General features: G+C 43.3%; 1 protein-coding gene across 1 annotated transcript in view; it reads left to right on the forward strand.

Annotated features, from left to right (window-relative positions):
* Window positions 1–7,132, forward strand: part of GATA6 (GATA binding protein 6) — a 30,049-nt gene extending 22,917 nt beyond the window's left edge. Inside the window, exon 7 of the mRNA XM_082667981.1 lies at window positions 5,750–7,132. Within this exon, the coding sequence (XP_082524107.1) occupies window positions 5,750–5,917 (168 nt within the window). The 3' untranslated portion in view covers window positions 5,918–7,132. The remainder of the gene's footprint in view (window positions 1–5,749) is intronic.
* Window positions 7,133–19,954: the final 12,822 nt, after the last annotated feature.

Below are 19,954 nucleotides of genomic sequence, written 5' to 3' on the forward strand. Positions count from 1 at the left end.
GAGGTGACCGTGACTCTCCCTTCTTGAGCTTTCTTGAGCCCTTGTGGGAGACTTAGAGGGTTTTGTTGTGATTGATGGTTTTCACGTGTCCTGGTGGAGACAGAACCCATGTGTGTTTGTGTATCTTCCTAGCGTTACCTCCTCAACTATTGGGGCACTTTTGTGTCTGGTCCTGTTCCCTCCATCCAAACTGAAATGACCTTGGTTTTTAGAGTGGAAGTTAAGGTTTATCTGAAAGTGTTTCTCCTTTGTTAGGAACTTAGACAGAGTTTTTAATTTTTCTTTTGAGGAAGGATGCCATCAAACACCACAGAGTCTAACCTAGAGGTGACGAAAGCAGAGAAGAAAGCTTTGGCAGTGAGGGGTGGCTGGCTTCCCCTCACACAAGGAAAAGCTGTAACCACAACTTGCTTAGATGTGTAGGAAGGACAGACCAGAGGCCGTGGAAGCTGACAGCCCGAATCCAAACTGAGGAGGCAGTGTGATCGTCTTCAAAATCCTGTGCTCTGGGAATGATCACGCCCCCCCCAGCCTGCCGGGGGTGCCAAGGTTTGTCTCTCCAGATTGTGAGGCAGCGTTAGGAGAGGTTAAAGCATGGCAGGCAGACAGAGCACACCCCAGCGGACTCCTTTTTGGTTTTCTTCCTCAAAAATGAAATTCCTGTTTATAATTCACAAGCCAGAGAGCCTCTGTAATTCTTCTGGAAAGACTGTGTCCTTTAAGGGTTCCCTCTGCTCTGACGTGTCACTTTCCAGAGCTGCTTCGTGGGTATTATGGGAGGCTGTCTCTGGGCCTGCCTGTAATGGGATGTGACAAGGCTCATGGCTGGCGAGCCCACTGTGAGCCAGACACTGCTGGGCATCGGCTAGAGGAGCTCAGCAAGTCAGAAACCCTTGACATCTAGATACGTGTCCGAAAATGAGCGAAGGCTTATTTTCACAGCAAAACCATCTGGGTGATCCAAAGATCACTGTGCTGCCTCACGGGCCAGTGGAGATTTTCCACGTCCAGGTCTGCAGCCGCGACGTGTCCCTGAAGTCATTTATTCCTTTAGGAGGGGGGCGTCCGGCCAGTGGCTGCGGGTCCCCCACCTGACCGGGCCTGCTTGCAGTGCTAAGCCCGGCCTGGGTCGGGGCTGATAACACATTCTTTCAACAGGAAGTGCCCCGATTTTCAGTCGTCAGTGGGAGGGTGGAGGCCGATAAGCTGGGAGTGATAACACAGAACAGATTTCTGCTCCACCCTCGTCTTGCACTTTGATCAGAGAAAGAGCCAGGACCTCGCCCGGCGGAGCTGCCTCCCAAAGAAGGAAGGATGGCTCGGCTGTGGGCGTCCGGCGCACTCTCCTCTACTGTTGTTCAGGAACTTTCGGGGGATTAGGCTGGTTTAGGGTTAGTGACGTGCCTGCTCTGGCCGTGTTGAGATGTCTGCGATCTGATCCTTTCAGGGATTTAAGTAGACGTGGGAAAACCTTAACCAATTGGCATTTATATTGGGGTGTGTGTGTGTGTGTGTGTGTGTGTGTGTACTGGGTCCAGGGTCCTAATAATTTTTTCCCCCCAGATTGAACTGATTCTTGAGAGGTAGCTCGTGAATATCGCCAGTGAAGGGAAGGCACTTAAGATGACAATGTGACAAGCCAGGTTTCTTAAGGAGAGTTGTGCTAATTCTAGTCGTCTTCTGCTGTTAGAATGCCCATTTCAAGACCTCAGGTTATACTGTTGCACCCATCTGTGTACTGTGTTTGGGGTTTTCACGTACCTGGAACTGTGTTGCACACGTGCATGGCTGGCTGGGTTCCAGCCTATGCCAGGTGGCTCAGAGGTGACCTCAGGGGTGCATGGGGGCCCATCTGATCCTCCCTCCACTCTGATTCCCCCCTGTTTTTCATGCTGCTTTATGACTGTCCAGGCTGGCTCTCAAGTACTGGTGCCTCATGTTTCTGTTCCTCTCCCCCAGAGTTAGACGGCAGTAAGCCACTCAATTAAAATATTCAGAAGGAAGGTATACATGGCTAACTGGTTGGGCCCTCCCAGGTGGTCCCCAGTCTCCCACCCCACACTGGGTTCTCTTGAAATACATTTGCATGCACATGGGTAAGTTGTAATTATGACCTAGAATTTCTATCCTGCTGTTTTTCACTTAACATTGCATTACAGGATTTTTTCCATTTTGTTACATGATCTTATTATTTTTAATACTTGCATAATAATTCATTAAGCAGGTATCCCTTCGTTCCCAGACCATCCTTATATTATGAGACATTAGATTATTTCCATGGTTTCCACTATTATAAGTAACCCTGCAATGGATGTCTTCCTGTGGGGAGCCTTTCCGTCCCTTTGAATTTTTTCCTTGTAATCCATTTCCAGAAGTGAAATTACAGAGCTAAGTAGGGTATAAAGTTCTTGATGGCTTTGCTAACTACCTTCTAAGGTGTGCGCCAGGGTATAACCCCGCCAGCCAGGGATGAGGGGGCTGGCGTTATCCATCCCATCTGATCTCATCGTGATGATCTCATTATGTATTGTGACATGAAATTTCAAGTTATTTTTTACTGAGGTATGACTGACATAGAAAAAAACGCTGTGCATCACAGCATTCCGTGTTTAAATAGTATATCCCCATTTAAAAATAAGGTTCTCAAACCTTGGGCACAAGTACTTGTATTTTTTTCTGACAAACTCAGATGTTGCTTTTGATTTCCAATGAGCTGATATTTTTTTCAGGAGCTCATCACTCACGTAATTTGGGGTTTGCCTGCCATATAGCTTAACGTTTTTGTCTGAACAAAGAAGACAGTAAATAGGTATTTCAACAGTAGCTTTCGGGACTGTTGTTCAGGTGTAAGACTAATGTTCAGGGTATTAAGGTCTCTTTAATGCGGCTTATTTGAAAAAGGGCCGATGAGCCTTTTGAAGGGCCGCAGGAGCACCTCGCTTTCTCTCTGCGCAGAGCCGTCAGTGATGATTAGAATAAGGTCATGGCTGTGGTGGTTTTCACTTGGCTCTGGCTGAGTTCGTAGGGCTGCTCCCACCCAGTGATGGCGGCACCTTGCCTGGTGAAGGCTGACATTGGGGAGATTGAGTGAGGTCCACGCTCCTTCACTACAGTAACAAAATTCTCATAGTGTCAATAGCACATACGTGTGTAGTCTTGACTATTGTCAGACACTTTCACGAGGGCTTTACATACACTAATTTAATTCTTTTGCAGCAACCTTCTGACATATGTGCCTCTTTATTTCCATTTTCTAGGTGAGGAAACTGAGGCACAGAAAGTTCTAGGTCAGACTCTAGTTTCTCCCTCCCACAGAATCTTTTCTGACTCATTGCTTAGTATCCTTCCCTTTCAGCTGTCTTGTCTTGTGAACAGACCTCTCCACATCCTGCATGCTTCCAATTTTGAGCACCCTTTCTTCACCCACAGCAATAGCTTCCCTTCATGGAATATTTAACATGGCAAGGCATTCTGACGTGCCCGCACACATTAGCTCACTTAATCATCAGAAACATGCTTGAGGTAGGGCCAGTTTCCCAAGGAGGAAGCTCAGGAGGTGGGTGGCTGAACCAGGGTAGAATTTGAAAGTCCATGCTGGTCCTACCGTGCAGGCTGCCTGTGGCTGTCCCCGGGCATCCTTTCCCCTCTGCGATTCCTTCTCTGACCTCTTGTTCTACCTCCCTGTCTCAAACACTCATAAACTCATGATAACTGTTGAGTGGTCTTACTTTCGAGTGTGTGCGTGTCCTAGTTCCCCACACAACCTGGGAATGACTTGGCCCCGGGGCCGAGGTGCCCTGCTCATGTTTCTTGTTGCGACTTGTGGTGACGGCAGACCCCTCTGCTGTCTCAGCATTTCTGGCCATTTGAGGTGGGCTGCTTCCTGGGTCAGTCCAGGCACCCCCTCCATTTCAGAAAATAGCACTTGCTGTGGTGAAGTCAGATTTAGTCAGATAAATGCAAATGTGCCTTTTTGGGGAATAGGTAGATAATACCAAGCTGGGTATGACATTAGTCATTTATAAGGGAGCTCACTCTTTCTACTAGTTGTATGATAGCTCTTTTCTAAAATGAAGACCCTTTTTGTAATTGAATAGCATCCTTTTGTGTATTTCTTTGGGGGTTAAATCTGGATCTATGTTGAGTTTGCTTATAGCCGAGGTTCTGAGCTAAAAGTAATCACCGTATTTGTACGTGTAACTAAATCCATAGCTTTAGTTTGTTGGACGGGATTATTTCATCTATTTCACAAGAATCTATTTTAAATTTTAGACATCTCAGTGAGTTTGTGAAATTTGCTTTTTTAGGCACCCAAAGCCCTTGGTTTACATCTTTAAGTTTGTATTATTTAAAAAGAAGTTTGGGGGCAGGGGTAGGGACTGTTGCTGGCTTTGCACAAACATTCATTTTTGCTAGGAAAGGGAAGGATTCGTTACCTGTGGTGGGGCCACACTTGGTCTGTCCAGCTGGGAGGGAACTGGGATGGGTGGACAGGAAGTTCCATGGTCACACTTCCCAAAATCCTACCTCTCAGTCCCATACAGCTATTGTGAGGGTCAGAGAGAAAACCAGATCTTTTCTGGGAGAGGGTAGGACCACGCTGACTGCTAGGCTCCTGAGTGGAGCCACGGAGGGGCTGGGGCCCTTCCGTTCAGTTCGCTCAGTGTCTGGTGCCCTGTATTTCTCTGAAGTGGATGTACCGTCAACTTGGCCAGACAGATGGATGTTTTAGGATTTAATGGGATTGTGAATGTAGAAAAGGAATGCTTTGAAAAGTACAAGATGTTCTACCTGTGTTAAAAAACAAGTATCCAGTAGTTTATGGAATGGAACCCTGAAAGCTCAGAAGAAATAATGGGCTTCAGAGCTTTGAAAAGGAAAGAAAGCATGATTCACAAGTATGTGATTATGGCTGGATTTAAAAGAAAAAAAAGTCAAATGCAACTGTTTTCTCCAACCATAGTCTAAACATGATTTTAGTTATTTTGGTTTGATTTTACTAAATTATATCATGTTTGCTATTTGGCTTTTCTTATTTGGATGGAAGGAAGGAAGGAATGAAACAAGAGAAAGGTGACCTTTTGCTTCAAGAAATGATTGCCACGATCATGACAGATATAGGATGTTAGCATTTTCTTTATCACATGGTCTGCTTCAAACATGGCCTGTGCTTTAGGGAAGAATTAAAGCCTGTGTATGCATGGGTTAATTTTCCATGAAGTCAGGGCTCAAAAATTTCATTTATCAGGTCTTGCTGAACTGTGTATCTTTCCTTCTCAGACTTTGATAGAACTGCTAAGCCTCGTGGTTCCGCTGTGTGTGTGTGTGTGTGTGTGTGCGCGCGCGCACGCGTGTGTGTACGCGCCATGCTCTGCCTTTTCTCTTTTGCAGTGATTAGATTGTGTGGGCATCCTTATGGCCTGTTGACCTACGTGGTGTGGTTTGTTTCACTGTCGGAGATCTGAGTGTTTGGCACTTTTTACAAATAGGCCACCTCCAGTTTCCCTTTCCTACCTGCGTCCAGCTGCGCATCTTGCCTGGTGGTTCCTGCCACGAGTTAATGACGTGAATAGGACGCTGTTTCTAAGAGCAGAAATCGCCCGAGTTAGGTCAATGGCACCGTACCGCCCAGGGAGCAACCGTCTCACTTGTCCCCGAATGTTTACCTAGCAGGGACCAGCTACCTGACAATTTATTGGTAACTGTCTCTCCCCTTCTCTCTCTCCTCTCCGTCCCCCTCTTCCATCAGGCAGGCGCCTCAGTGATGTCTGGAGCAGGGGAGAGCGCTAATCCCGAGAACAGCGAGCTCAAGTACTCAGGTCAAGATGGGCTGTACATCGGCGTCAGCCTGGCCTCGCCGGCCGAAGTCACGTCGTCGGTGAGACAGGATTCCTGGTGTGCCCTGGCCCTGGCCTGAGCGGCCACGGGTAACAGGAGGAGGACACAGCCGGGGCCCGTGGGACCGCCTTCGTGATCTTCTTGGCAAGCAGTCTGGACTGGGCTGAGGATGCCGACTGGACATCTTCCTCTGACACAGGATTTCCGTGCCTTTATTTGAAAGAGATGTATCTCCCGTGAGGCTTGCTCAGCCTTTAGCACCCTGGCCCTGTCTTGAAGACCCAGGGAGAAGATGGACCGGCTCGGGAGAAGGGCCAGAGCAGCCCACAGCCTCCCCAGACACGGCCACTTCCGGGGTCGGCCAGGGGATTTGATGTCCAGTGTGCCACTTCCAGAAACCTGGACTAGGAACCGGGGCCTTGCCTGCTAAGGAATATTGAGAGAGATTTTTAAACAAAAGTTTTATGTGTATTGCCCCAATTCCTGTGCGTCTTCTGATCGGTTTTGGTTATTCCAGAATTTCTTCATACCTTTTCCGCCCCCAGATTTCACATGCGTTCGTGGAGAAGACCATTCGTTTGGTACACGCCTCTGGAGGCTAAGTCGGTTCTTGAGGTCTCCTGTCAAAAATATCACTCGGTTTGCAGGACTGCATCGTAACTGTAACATACACTGTGACTGACGTTTCTCAAAGTTCATATTGTGTGACTGACCTGAAGTCAGTCTGAATTTGTAAACAGGGTAGCAAACAAAAGATATTTTTCTTCCATGTATACAATAATTTTTTTTAAAAGTGCAATTTGCGTTGCAGCAATCAGTGTTAAATCATTTGCATAAGATTTAACAACATTTTTTATAATGAATGTAAACATTTTAACTTAATGGTACTTAAATAATTTAAAAGAAAAAATGTAAACTTAGACATTCTTATGCTTCTTTTACAACTACATCCCATTTCTATATTTCCAATTGTGAAAAGAGAAATATTTCAAGAACAAATCTTCTCTCAGGTAAATTGCCTTATCCATTTGTTAAGAATTTTTGTACAAGAACACCAATATCTCCCCTTTATTTTACTGTGGAATATGTGCTGGAAAAATGGCAACAAAACTTTACTACCTAACAGATAACATTTGTAAATACTCTAGGCATCTGTACACACTATGATGAGGTCTCTGTAGCGTGACTAACCCACAGGCAGGTTGGTTTACGTTAATTTTTTAAAAAATGGGATGTCATATGGAAACCTATTTCACCAGAGTTTTAAAAATAAAAAGGGTATTGTTTTGTCTTCTGTACAGTGAATTCCTTCCCTTATAGTTTCATTTTGATACTGTATGTGGCTATAGCTATTCATATAAAGCAAGTGCATGTGATGTTTGCAAATTGCCTTACGGCCTTCTTTTCAATGAATTGTCCTTTTGGAGCTGTTTTATACCTTGGTTCATTTGAAGTTGGCACATGGAGTCAAGTTATCAACTTTCAACTTGCATTGGGGACAACTTTATAAGTGAAAAGGACCCAGTATTATAAGACATTTCTGTGATTATAAGCATTCTGTTTAGGATCAATCCTTAAAAACATTTAAAAAAGCCAGAGTTTCTTTTCCTCTGAATGAAAAATACTCTGTGGCCCAGAAACAGAATGATTTCCTTTCTAGTTCCTCCCTTTTACAAAGTGCTGTGATATCTCAAAGCTCATCTGAAGTTAAAGTCTTTACATTCAGCCGAAGATATAAAATGATTTGAACAGCCCCTTTGTTTTTTCTATGTTGCTGCATGGATTTCAGGAAATCGGGAGGCTGTTTCACAACACAAAATGATGGCGTTTCATTTTGGCTCCCTAACTGTGGCTCATTTTTCATGTACTGATTACAGCGGTCTATGGCGTCCAGTCTGAATCAGGAGAAGGGACGTCTTCCTTTGTGGTGGGGTGGTGCTGGAAGCCAGCCTCAGGCCTGGGATGTGTGTGTGTGCGCGTGTGTGTCTGGGGAAGTCGGTGAAGCTCGCTTGTACCCTGACACCCTATGGTGGGCTGGGACAGTGGTTAAGAAAGCAGGGTCTGGAGTCAGACCACGAGTTTTCAAGTCTGTGCTCTCTGTGACCTTGGGCAAGTTACCCAGCTCTCATTTTCCTCACATAGCCAGCACTAAGTGTTCACTTGACTTTGAAGGAGGGTGGCGTGAGCTCTTAGCACATGGGTGTTTGGATGTCTTACTCCATGTGGAGTATCTGAAGTTTATGGCCTGTGAGAGTCTGATGTCCCTTGGCTTACCTGCACTTTTGAACAAAGTTGGGGAGAATGAAATGAGGGATCCCCACCAGCCCAGGTGGTGGTAGAGATGGTTGCTTCAGAGATATTAGTCTGAGTTTGGCAGATTGTTTTACAGAACAGGGATGGTCAACAGCAGAAGGAAATTACCCCGACTGACTCATTTTTCCCCCCCCTTCCTCTTCTTACGGTTCTCATTACTTTGAGTGTTTTCTGGTGGGTTGGGAGATGTTCGAGTTAATATGTTTTGATTGGAAAATGAATTTTTCTTATTGGGTCTTCCAAAGGATCTTTTTTTTTTTTTTTTTTTCTGGGGATGGTCGCAAACAGTGCTTCTTCTAATCCTAAGATGCCATTAGGTTCTAAAGTGCCTCTTCTTTTTTTTTTTGAACACAAAGTGGAAGGAATTTGTGAAATAAATTACAAGGGGCAGAAAGAGGGGGAGAGGGCTTCTTGTGGCCTGTCCTAACACAATGAACTCCACTAACCTGGGCCTTTTCAATAACTTGTTTACCTGTAATTGTATAAGGCATAAGTTTGATAATTTTTTCCAAATACACAATTTCAGCACTCCTCCCCCAAAGTATAACATACAAAAAAACAAGTTATTTCTCACTAGGGAGTACATTTTTTTTTTTTTTTTTTTTTTTGCGGTACGCGGGCCTCTCACTGTTGTGGCCTCTCCCGTTGCGGAGCACAGGCTTCGGATGCGCAGGCTCAACGGCCATGGCTCACGGGCCCAGCCGCTCCGCGGCATGTGGGATCTTCCCGGACCGGGGCATGAACCCGTGTCCCCTGCATCGGCAGGCGGACTCTCAACCACTGCGCCACCAGGCAAGCCCTAGGGAGTACATTTAAATAGAGGTCCAGTCTGGATCTTGGCTTCGAGACTCCTCAGACCCATTACTGTATGTTGCAGAATTTATGTCCTCTGTCAGCCCTGGTTGATTTTAGGTCATCTTACATAAGTGAGGGCTCTGTCTGGGGTCTCTCCTCAGGGTCACTTCGTGTTGTTTCCCGGTGCCTATGGGAGGGTCAGGAAAGCAGAGGAACCATTCATTTTCCCCTGCAAATAAATTAACTTCTTGCTCATGGGAAATGTTTTCGCCAGTCCTTGGAAATTTGATGTAATTTCAGATTGTAGATAAATTTTGCTGCTGGGAGGGCAATACAGCAAGTCTTTGGCTCTGCCAGGTTCCAGGCTGCTTTCAGTTCGAGGCAGTGTGGTGGCTTCAGTATATATACCGGCATTGTCCACGGGGTCTTCGGATCCCCGTGACTCTGAGAAGGTGTGTGGAGAGAGGGCGGGAGGGCAGAGCAGGGAATCAAACATTTATTCAGAATAAGGCAGCTCAGGCTCATTAAAGTGCGTTTTGTTTCTGGGTTGAAATAGCAGGTCAGTTTGGTGACAAAACGAGTTACCTTCTGTTGTTCGGAAGCTCTGATGGGCCGTCAGATATGTTTGATTATCTAAAAGGAGAAACAAATATTAATAAATTTGCTAAAAAGAAATGAAATTGAGTTATTTGTAGTGAGGTGGATGGACCTAGAGTCTGTCATACAGAGTGAAGTAAGTCAGAAAGAGTAAAACAAATACCATATGCTAACACATATATATGAAATCTAAGGGGAAAAAAAAAAAGGTCATGAAGAACCTAAGGGTAAGACGGGAATAAAGACACAGACCTACTAGAGCATGGACTTGAGGATATGGGGAGGGGGAAGGGTAAGCTGTGACAAAGTGAGAGAGTGGCATGGACATGTATACACTACCAAACGTAAAATACATAGCTAGTGGGAAGCAGCCGCATAGCACAGGGAGATCAGCTTGGTGCTTTGAGACTGCCTGGAGGGGTGGGATAGGGAGGGTGGGAGGGAGCCGCAAGAGGGAGGAGATATGGGAACCTATGTATAAGTATAACTGATTCACTTTGTTATAAAGCAGGAACTAACACACCATTGTAAAGCAATTATACTCCAATAAAGATGTTAAAAATAAATAAATAAATAAATTTGCTAGGCCAGATCTTTCAAAACACAGTCCATGGGCAAAAATTTGGTACCTGCAGCTCTGTCCAGTTGAGACCCCAGGATGGATTCTGTGTGGCTGACTCTTTAGCTGGGGTTGGTTCTGAGCAGACCTCTCTGCGGTGGCCTCTGAGGAAGGGTGTGTCAGGGACAAAGTGATGGCTGTGAGGACCTGCAGAGGAAAGGAATCATGCGGTGTTTTCGGTTGGTTAAGATATTAGGCTAAGAGCCTAAGTAAGTTCATAGGAACTTTGGATAAATAAATTATGGTTGGTAGTTCCAAACAGCTTCGAAATGAAAACTAGGTTGATGGAGGTGCAGCTCTGAGATTCAGGTCAGAGTGGACAACACTTCCAAGCACTGTATAGCATCTCCCAAATCTGCCCTGGAGAACTAGGGGGACAGCTGCTACTTCACCGTTTTCCCTGCTCAGCAGCTGTTACAGGGAAGGGATGTTTCCACAGTTGAAGTCACTGTTTTCACGAGATACTTATTTTACGTAGTGGGCTTTTTCTTGTTTTTAAAGAACGAACATTTTAAGAATGGCTAAAATATGGCAATTAAAGATGAAATAATGCATAATTAGTAGAAGGGCTTCTATTTCAGTTATCAGTGGTCCCTGTGGTAAGGTAATTATCTAGGTATCACTGAACTTTGGGGCAGGTCATTTCCTCTTTCTGCACCTCAGTCCCCACAGCAACCGTAAAATGGAGAAATCAGGCAGTGTGGTCTCAGGGGTCCCTTCCATCTGCATTTGCTGCCCAGAGTCCCAAGTGCAGATTGTATGCAATGAAGTGATGGTGGGTCTGTGGTCTGCTCTGGGCTCCCTGAGTCCATGACCAAGGAAGCTGGTGGGTTTGGGATTCCCTTTGAGCGCTTTCAGTCCCTTCACCACCTCGGGTTTTTCTGTGGAGGCAAAGCCCTTCTGTTGCCTTAGGGGACAGTGAGGGTGACAGTCCTGGTCCTACTTATGAGCACAGGGGCTTGGTAAGAGGTGCTGCCACCCCCAACGCCAAACCTGCTTGGTTTGGGGCTCCTGACATAAAACTTATACAGCGATACAGACCCAGACAGGAAAATGGAAACGTCTGGCTGCCGAGCAGTCCACAGAACTAGGAAAAAACAGCTTTGCTTTGCTTGGCCCATTGCTTCAATATCTTGTAGTTGGTTTTTTATTTCTTGGAAACAACCAACTTTTCATTGTTGTTTGCCTTCTGTGTCTTCTCTTTAGCCATTACAGAGTTTTCCTCCCTGTCTCTCCACCCCTTCCCTGGGTTTACCGTTATTTTTGTGAATTCTTTTCCTTTAGTACGCCAAGACTGGTCTGAAATAATAATAGCAAATATTTATCTAGCACTTACTATGTGCCAGTTTCTATACAAAGTGCTGCACATGTATTGATTTATCTAATCCCCATACCAAGTGAGTGAGGTGGTACCATCCCCATTTTACAGATGTGTCCGTGGAGGCACAGAGAAATTAAGTAACTTGCTCAAGGTTACACAGTGGCAGAGCTGGGATTTGAGCCCAGGCATTCTAGCTCCAGAGCACATGCTCTTAATCACTCCACCATATTGTTTTTTCACCTTGATTTACAGGGGAATAAATTGAAGAACACAGAGGGGGAGCCAGAGCTGTCTGAGACTTGGGGCTATGCCCTTTCTCTCTCCCCTAGCATCTCAGAAATACACAACTGTGATTTGTAACACAAGCCATGCCTAGATTGAAGAAACCTAGTAAATGTATACGTTTCTTCTAGACGTGAGTTTCTTTAGAACACGGAAGCTGGGTTCATAGTTGTTAGCTGGAAAGTAGTGAATTTGGAGGTGAGCTGTTTTTGAACATTTCACTTATCTCTTTTTCCTGTAACTTCAAGTAAGGCTTGTTATGCTCTTACCTATTTCAAAGGATTAGGGTAAAGCATTTTGCAAAGTATAAAAAGCTAGTGAAATGATTAACAGTGGTTGAAGCCAAACACCAGCGAGAACAAGGAATACTTCGTCGTGGTGTAAACTCTTTCTATGCTACGCTGTGCCAGAGCATTTTTTTTCAGGAAAACTTGTGCAAGATTTTGGCAGTCGTGTCTTAGGCTTTATCTTTTTAAATACGTGTTCATTACTGCTTACATCACTGTTGCTATTATTATTTTGATAAGTTGCATTACCCGTTGCATTACCAATGATGCTCTCTGTTGGGGCTTCTCAAACTTCTCTGCATGAGAATCACACACAGTGCTTGTTAGAATTGCAGCCCCTGGCTCCTTCCCCAGAGAATTTGATCCTGCAGGTCCTGTGTAAGGCTGAAGAATCTGCAGTTTGTGGGCCTTTGCGTTAATTGAAATTTCTTGAATAGTACAAAATTTAAAAGTTATAAATGCGAGTACAGTGAAAAACAATTGCCCTTCTCATGCCTGTTTCCTAGCTACTCAGTTCCTGTCCCAGATAAAACTTCTTAGTTTTTGTATTGATTATATGCATTGACTATCCATGCATATACAAGCATATGTAAGTAATATTCAATATTTTTTAAACACATGTGGTAGTGTACAGTACACATTGCTTTGCACTTTGCTTTTTTCACTTAGTATATCTGAGTAGTTCATTATTTAATCAGCGCCCTACTGAAGAACATTTGTTTCCAATCTTTTGCTATTCAAGCAATGCTGCAATTATTACCCCATATCTGTGTCATTTCACTCATATACAAATATACCTATCAGATGAGTTTCTAGAAGTGGCATTATTGAGTCAAGGGGTATCTCTACTTTTTAAATTTTGATAGAAATTGTCAAATTGCTCTTAGAGGATTTTCCTATTTGCACTCTCAGGCAATTTTGAGTGCCTATTTTTCCTTAGTAAAATGAGCCTGTTATCCAACATTCTGGTTTTTGTCAATTCTGTATCTCTGAGAGTTGTGTTGCATTTATCTTATTGTGACTGAGATTGAACATCTTTTCTTATGATAAGAGCCGTGTGTAGTTCCTTTTATGTGAACTCTTTGCCCATTTCTGTTCATATTTTTACTTCCGTTTTCTATTGGGTTATTTATCTCATTGATTTGAGAAGTTCTTTGCATGAAGGAAATTAGCCCTTTGTCTGAAATATACTTTAAAGATATTTATTCCTGGTTTTTCATTTGACTTTGTTTACGTTTTTAAAAAATCATGATGATCTTTTCTTTTTTTAAAGGTAATTCAGTTTATCGATCTTTTCTTTTATGATGTTGGAATTTTGTATAATATTTGGGAAAACCTTCTCCACTGTTAAGATTATTTTTAAAAATCCCATGTTTTCTTCTAGGACTTCTGTGGTTTTGCTTTCAAGGTTTACATTTTGTTTTCACCTGGAATTTTTGTTTTTGGTTGTTTGTAATATGTAGAGTGTACATATATTCAACCTTATGTTTTTCCAAATGGCAACCTGATTGTCCCAGCGTCATTTCCTGAATAATCTATTTACCTCCCACTAATTCAAAATGGGAATTAAAAAAATGTAGATTCTCATATGTCTATGTATTCTTGTATAAATTCTTATGTGGATATATATTTAATATAAATTTTTATATATATTTGGGTTTATTTCTGGATTTTTCTCTTCTGTATCAATAATCTGTTTATTCAAGCTTTGATATCAAATTGCTTTGACTATCATACTTTGCAATGTATTGAGAGGGCTAGCGCCTTCTTATTAATCTTTTTAAAAATAAGAGTTTGATCACTATTTTTGTTTATTTATTTTTCCATACAAAATTTAGAACCATCGTTCAGTTAAAAAAAAGTCCCATTGGTATTTTTATTAGGATAATATTAAAAATTTAAATTAACTTAGGGAGAATTAATATCTTTATTTTGTTAAGTTTTCCTGTCCAAGATGAAGTGTGTGTTTTCATTTGTTTAAATATTTTTCTGTGTCCCTCATTAACATTTTAAACTTTTTTTCATGTAGATCTTGTGCATGTTTCCAGGGAAGTTTATTCCTAGGTGTTTTACACTTTTTGATGTTAGTATAACTCTTCTCATTGGTTGTTAGGTATGCTGAGTATATTAAGCTTGTTTCCCGGAATCATTCTGAATTTTGATATCTTTTTTTCAGTTGATTCTCTTGCATTTTCTGGGGCAATATGCAATTTCTACTTGCACGGCCGGTGTATTGGATGTTGGTGGGAAACCCCTGCTCTTGGTGTTGTCTGATTAAGGAAATACATAAGTGCACTTGTTCACTTAAATCATGGCTTCGTACACCTTTAGAGATAGAAGGGACCTTGCTGAGGTCCTGCTGAGGAAACTGAGTCTTGAGAGGTTAAGTCCTGTGTATCAGTATGGAACCTGGGTTTCCAGAGTCCTTGCTCAATGGTCTTGGCTCTGGGCTAGGCTGAGAGATCACTGAGTGAAACTTGAGAACCAACCACTGTGAGCAAAAGCTTGGCCTTTGGCAGAGCCTGGCAACTTCTTACTACTCTGAGCATTGCTTCATTCATCAGTTTAGGAATTAACAAGCTACTGAGACTTGGGCCAGTCTGGTTTTTCAAAGATTGCGTACATCCCCAAACACCAGCTCTGAGTTATCTCCAGGGAGCAGCACAAATGACCATTGGTCTCCAGTGAATCATCAGGCTGCATCTGCTGGAATAAGTGAAAGCATTGTGAGAGCAGGAAATCGGGACAAACACCTACACTTGCTAACCCAAACAGCTTCCCCTTCTGAGCCCCTGGAGATCAGTTATCACCAAATGGAGAGATAGACTCTGCAAAGTTTTTGCAGGCCTCACAGCTTGTAAATAAGAGACTGCATTCTTCATTCTCCCCTCGTGTTGAATCTGGCAGAGGGGAGATCTCTGGCTCCAATCAGCTGGGCAATGACCAGTAGCTGGGCTGGCTGGGAGAGAGAGATGACTCCAGTTGAATGAACTTTGTAAACCCACTCTACTTAATTCAGAGCACCCTGTATTTTGAGAACAAAAGGCATCTTTTTCATGGAAAATCATGCTGGGAGCACCTCCTGTATATTTCCCATCACTTATAAAGCCAAATACTAACTGGTCCCTGTGGAACACACTGCTTGATTACACGATATTTAACATTTCTATAACTCTTATCCTATTTACTCTTTCTTACACATTTATTATTCTTTGTACTTTTACCAGGACTTCCTTTTTTTTAAAAAAAAAATTCTATTCTTCCATTTACATTTTGTTAATGACTTGAGTCTACAATGAACGTTTCTGACTCTTTGATACCACTAGATTCAGTGATGGACTTTCCAGTTGGGTCCTTCTAAGAGAAATTCCCAAAGGTGCCTCCCCTCATTTACAAATGGGCGAGAGATTCTTTTATTTTGGAACTGACGGTAGGAAGCCTTTGGTTGCTGGTTATATCTTGGATCGGGGCTGTGGAAGGAGCTACTCCCGGTTCAGCCTTCCTTCCTTGACCTCTTTCAAGCATTTGACATTGTGGCCCACTCTGTTCTTCCCGAAGCCTCCCCTTTTGACTTTCATGATGTTATAGATAAATCAGAGGCTTGATGAAATGGGGACACGGTGGACTTTGGAGCCGTGAAAACCTGGGTTAAGATCCTGGCTCTACATACCAGCTCTGTGGCTTGACCTGGTTACTTAACCACTCCAGGCTTCAGCAATGTTACCACCTGATGGCAAGGCTGATGGCATCAGCCTTGAAACCTCACTCAACTTCAGCTTTGTGAGGAGAGGAGCAATGTTTGCAACCCCAGGCATGGCGCTAGCGTGATGCCTTCACAAGACAGACACTCATTGCTTTCTGCTTCCTGTGTGCAGCCTAGAACAACATCATTCATTCATTCTCCATCTTTCAGGATTCTCCAGAGAAACAGAACCATATGTGTACGTTTATATATATATATACATATGCGTCTCTTTCTCTGTGTGTGGATATCTATCTCTTTCTTTCTCTCTTTCCTTTCTTCTTATCTAAAGATATTTATTTTAAAAAAATTGGCTCACTCGATTATTTTGGGGGCTGCCGAGTCTGAAGGTTGAGTTGATGTTGGAGCCTTGAGTCTGAATTATTGCTAGAGACTCAGGCAAGATAACTATGTTGCATTCTTTTTTTTTTTTTATTAAAGTATAGTCTATTTACAGTATTGTATTAGTTTCAGGTGTACAGCAAAGTGATTCAGTTATATATATATATATAAAACATACATATATATGTATATTTATAACCTATATATATACTTTTTCAGATTCTTTTCCACTATAGGTTATTACAAGATATTGAGGGACTTCCCTGGCGGTCCAGTGGTTAAGATGTTGTGCTTCCAATGCAGGGGGCATGGGTTTGATCCCTGGTCGGGGAACTAAGATCCCACATGCCACACAGCCAGAAAAAAAAAAAAGATCCTTAGGTTGTCTTGTATTTTCTATGGTGACAATTATATTATTTGCAAATAAATGACAATTTTAAAAAAAGATACAGAATACAATTCCCTGTCCTATACAGTAGGTCCTTGTTTATCTATTTTATATATAGTAGTGTGTATCTGTTAATCCCAAACTCTTAATCTCTCCCTCTCCTTTCCCCTTTGGTAACGATAAGTTTGTTTTCTTTTTTTAAGACAATTTTTAAAAATAAATTTACTTATTTTATGTATTTATTTTGGCTGCATTAGGTCTTCGTTGCTGTGCACAGGCTTTCTCTAGTTGTGGCGAGTGGAGGCTACTCTTCGTTGTGGTGCGCAGGCTTCTCATTGCAGTGGCTTTTCTTGTTGCGGAGATCTAGGTACGGGCTCTAGGTACGTGGACTTCAGTAGTTGTGGCACAGGGGCTCGGTAGTTGTGGCTCGCGGGCTCTAGAGCGCAGGCTTAGTAGTTATGGCACACGGGCTTAGTTGCTCCGCGGCATGTGGGATCTTCCTGGACCAGGGCTCGAACCTGTGTCACCTGCATTGACAGGTGGATTCTTAAGCACTGAGCCACCAGGGAAGTCCCCATAGGTATTTTTTCGATTAAAAATATTTTAAAAAGTATGTCTCATTAAAAAGACATGTTCATAGTGGAAGCTCCAGGGTAAGGGATAGGTAGACTCCAGGGTAATTATAGGTAGACACACCCTTTGCATTCATTTTCTTGAAGTTTAGCAATATGTAAAGTATATTGGAAAGAACCAAGGCTTTGGAAGAAGACTGAACTGGACTTAAACCTAAGTTTTTCCACTTACCACCTGTGTGAACTTGGTCATAGAATTTAACTTCCCTGAGCCTCAGTTTACTCACCTATAAAATGGGAGTAATGGGATGTCACGACAGGGTTGTCATGAAATTAAATGAAATGCTGTGTGTGAACTGCCAAGCATAACACTTGGCACAGGGTAAACTTGAAATAAAAGTGCGTTCCTTTCTCTTCCCTTGGATTTTTTCTGATGTTCTGGAACCCTGCAGTGCCACTAGTAGGTCTGAGGCAAGATGCTCACTTTCAGAGATGTCAATGTTTGCCTTCTCTTAAAAAAAAAAAAGAACCCCACATCAGGATGTGGTCACCTTCTGCGCTTGTCAAATGTGAAAAAGGAGGGTTAAGTCATGTTGCTTTACTTTTACAACAGACGGTCTGTCTTCTAGGAACTGGCCGTTCTTCCATTCTAGGAAGAAGTGATGAATCATTACAAGAAATACTGTTTTCTTTCTCAAGTACCTTATCAATGTAAGTAATTAAAAATAGAACCTTCAGTTGAGAACAATTTTGGGAGGCATCAGAGTGGAGATTGCCATCCCAGGGTTGGAGTCAACATCTTTGAGTTAGTTAATCCTGGCTTTTAATCACTGTCACTCTCTCCCCAAGGCCTCGAAAGGTGCGTATATTGAAAAAAAATTACTTAAAATACAACTTTATGGGGGAGAGTGGATACATGTATATGTACGGCTGAATCCCTTTGCTGTGCACCTGAAATTATCACAACATTGTTAATCGGCTATACTCCAATATAAAATAAAAAGTTAAAAAGAAAACAAAACTAATCACTGGCAAAAAAATATATATATATACAACTTTACATCAAAAGACTTAGAATACCATCAGTGAAAGAAATAACGGTAAATAGTGTTCTAACTAACTAACTAGAAACAGGACTCTGGGTACTGGAGAAAAGCCCCGACTTGCCTGGAAAGTGCCACGGTGCTGGGGCCCTGAGGCCAGCCCACACCGCCCTCTGGCAGACTGAGCACAAGGGCTGACAACCTTTTTTTTTTTTTTTCTCGGTACGCGGGCCTCTCACTGTTGTGGCCTCTCCCGCTGCGGAGCACAAGCTCCAGACGCACAGGCTCAGCGGCCATGGCTCACGGGCCCAGCCGCTCAGCGGCATGTGGGATCTTCCTGGACCGGGGCACGAACCCGCGTCCCCTGCATCGACAGGCGGACTCCCAACCACTGCGCCACCAGGGAAGCCCCCTTACAACCCTTTTTACAGCATCATTTGTGCTGGACCAGGATGGGCTCACTCTCTCTCTCCACCTGGTTTCATTCAAGCCCTAAATTATTGTTAGTTACCATTAATCACTTTCTTTCAACCTTTCTGCTCTTCAGAGAAGATAGGTTCTCAGTTATTCTTTCCTTTGATTGTGGCTGGGGGTCCCATCACTGCATCCTACATGTAATTGTAATGGGGACTTCCCTGACGGTCTTGTGGTTAGGACCCCGTGCTTCCACTGTAGGAGGCCTGGGTTCGATCCCTGGTTGGGGAACTAAGATCCCACAAGCCGCGCGGCAGGACCAAAAAAAAAAAACAAAACCCAAAACAAAAGTCACCTCATTAAATGTGATTGTAATGGACACTCCACAGATAGCTGCAGTGGGGACTTGGTGTCACGTGTACCCTTAGATGCACATCTTCTTCAGGTTGGTTACTAACCAACACCAGTCTCAAGTCCAATTTTACGTGGAGTAAATGAAGACGTTTCCAACAGAGCTGATTGTAACCAAGGGCTAAGGGTTTTGGGTTCTTTCTCTTCTTTTCCGAAGTGGAAAGGCAAGCTCCTCCTTCACCAGACTCTGGATCTTTCCCTACAGTGGATGGCTGGCATTTATATGGTGAGAAAAGGGAGAAAAAGAGCGCTAAAGAGGCCTTGAGTGGGTGTTTCTGTAGAGCCCTTGCCCCACGTTACCCCCCCATGTAGTTTGTCACCTGTCCGACAGCTTCTTGACTCTCACCTGGGTGGAGGCCACGGTAGGCGGGCCCCCAGGAGGGAGTCCTCCGTTCTGCTCACCTGGTCTGTCTCTCCCTTTGGTCATGGAGGGCAGGGGTCCCGGTGGCCCAGCCTCTGTCCTGAACACACAAAGGCTGGGACTGGCCCAAGTCCTGTTCACAAATTCTTGAAGGTTCACTGCTCACATTCCAGCAGGGTCAGGAAACAGGAAGCCAAACAAAGGAAAGAAGTACAGAGGGAGAGACCTAAAGACACAGAAAAGATACTCTCTCAAATCTGGTCTAGTAATTGGCATTCAGCTAACTTCAGGTAGAGAGGACAATGGAAACAGAGAAGACTGTTCAGATGAAATTTTTTACTTTAATGAAATATACAATCAAAAGAGCATATATATTGCATATAATCTATTTAAAGAATAATTATAAAAATAATGAGATACCCAGGTACCCACCACCCAGCTTAAGAAATAGAGCATTACCAGTAGTTTTGTACCCCTTGTGGGGCAGAGGGGCAGTTTTCAGTTACCTGTGGCTAACTTAACCCACAGCCAGATGTCTGAATCCACCAGACATTTACATTTAAATATGTAAAATTATCACCTCTTTTGACGTTCTCCAGGTAAGAGATGGCTTTAGTGGCTTGAAAGAT

This window comes from Grampus griseus (genome assembly GCF_964374135.1).
Source record: "Grampus griseus genome assembly, chromosome: 12".
In the NCBI taxonomy this organism is placed as follows: Eukaryota; Metazoa; Chordata; class Mammalia; order Artiodactyla; family Delphinidae; genus Grampus; species Grampus griseus.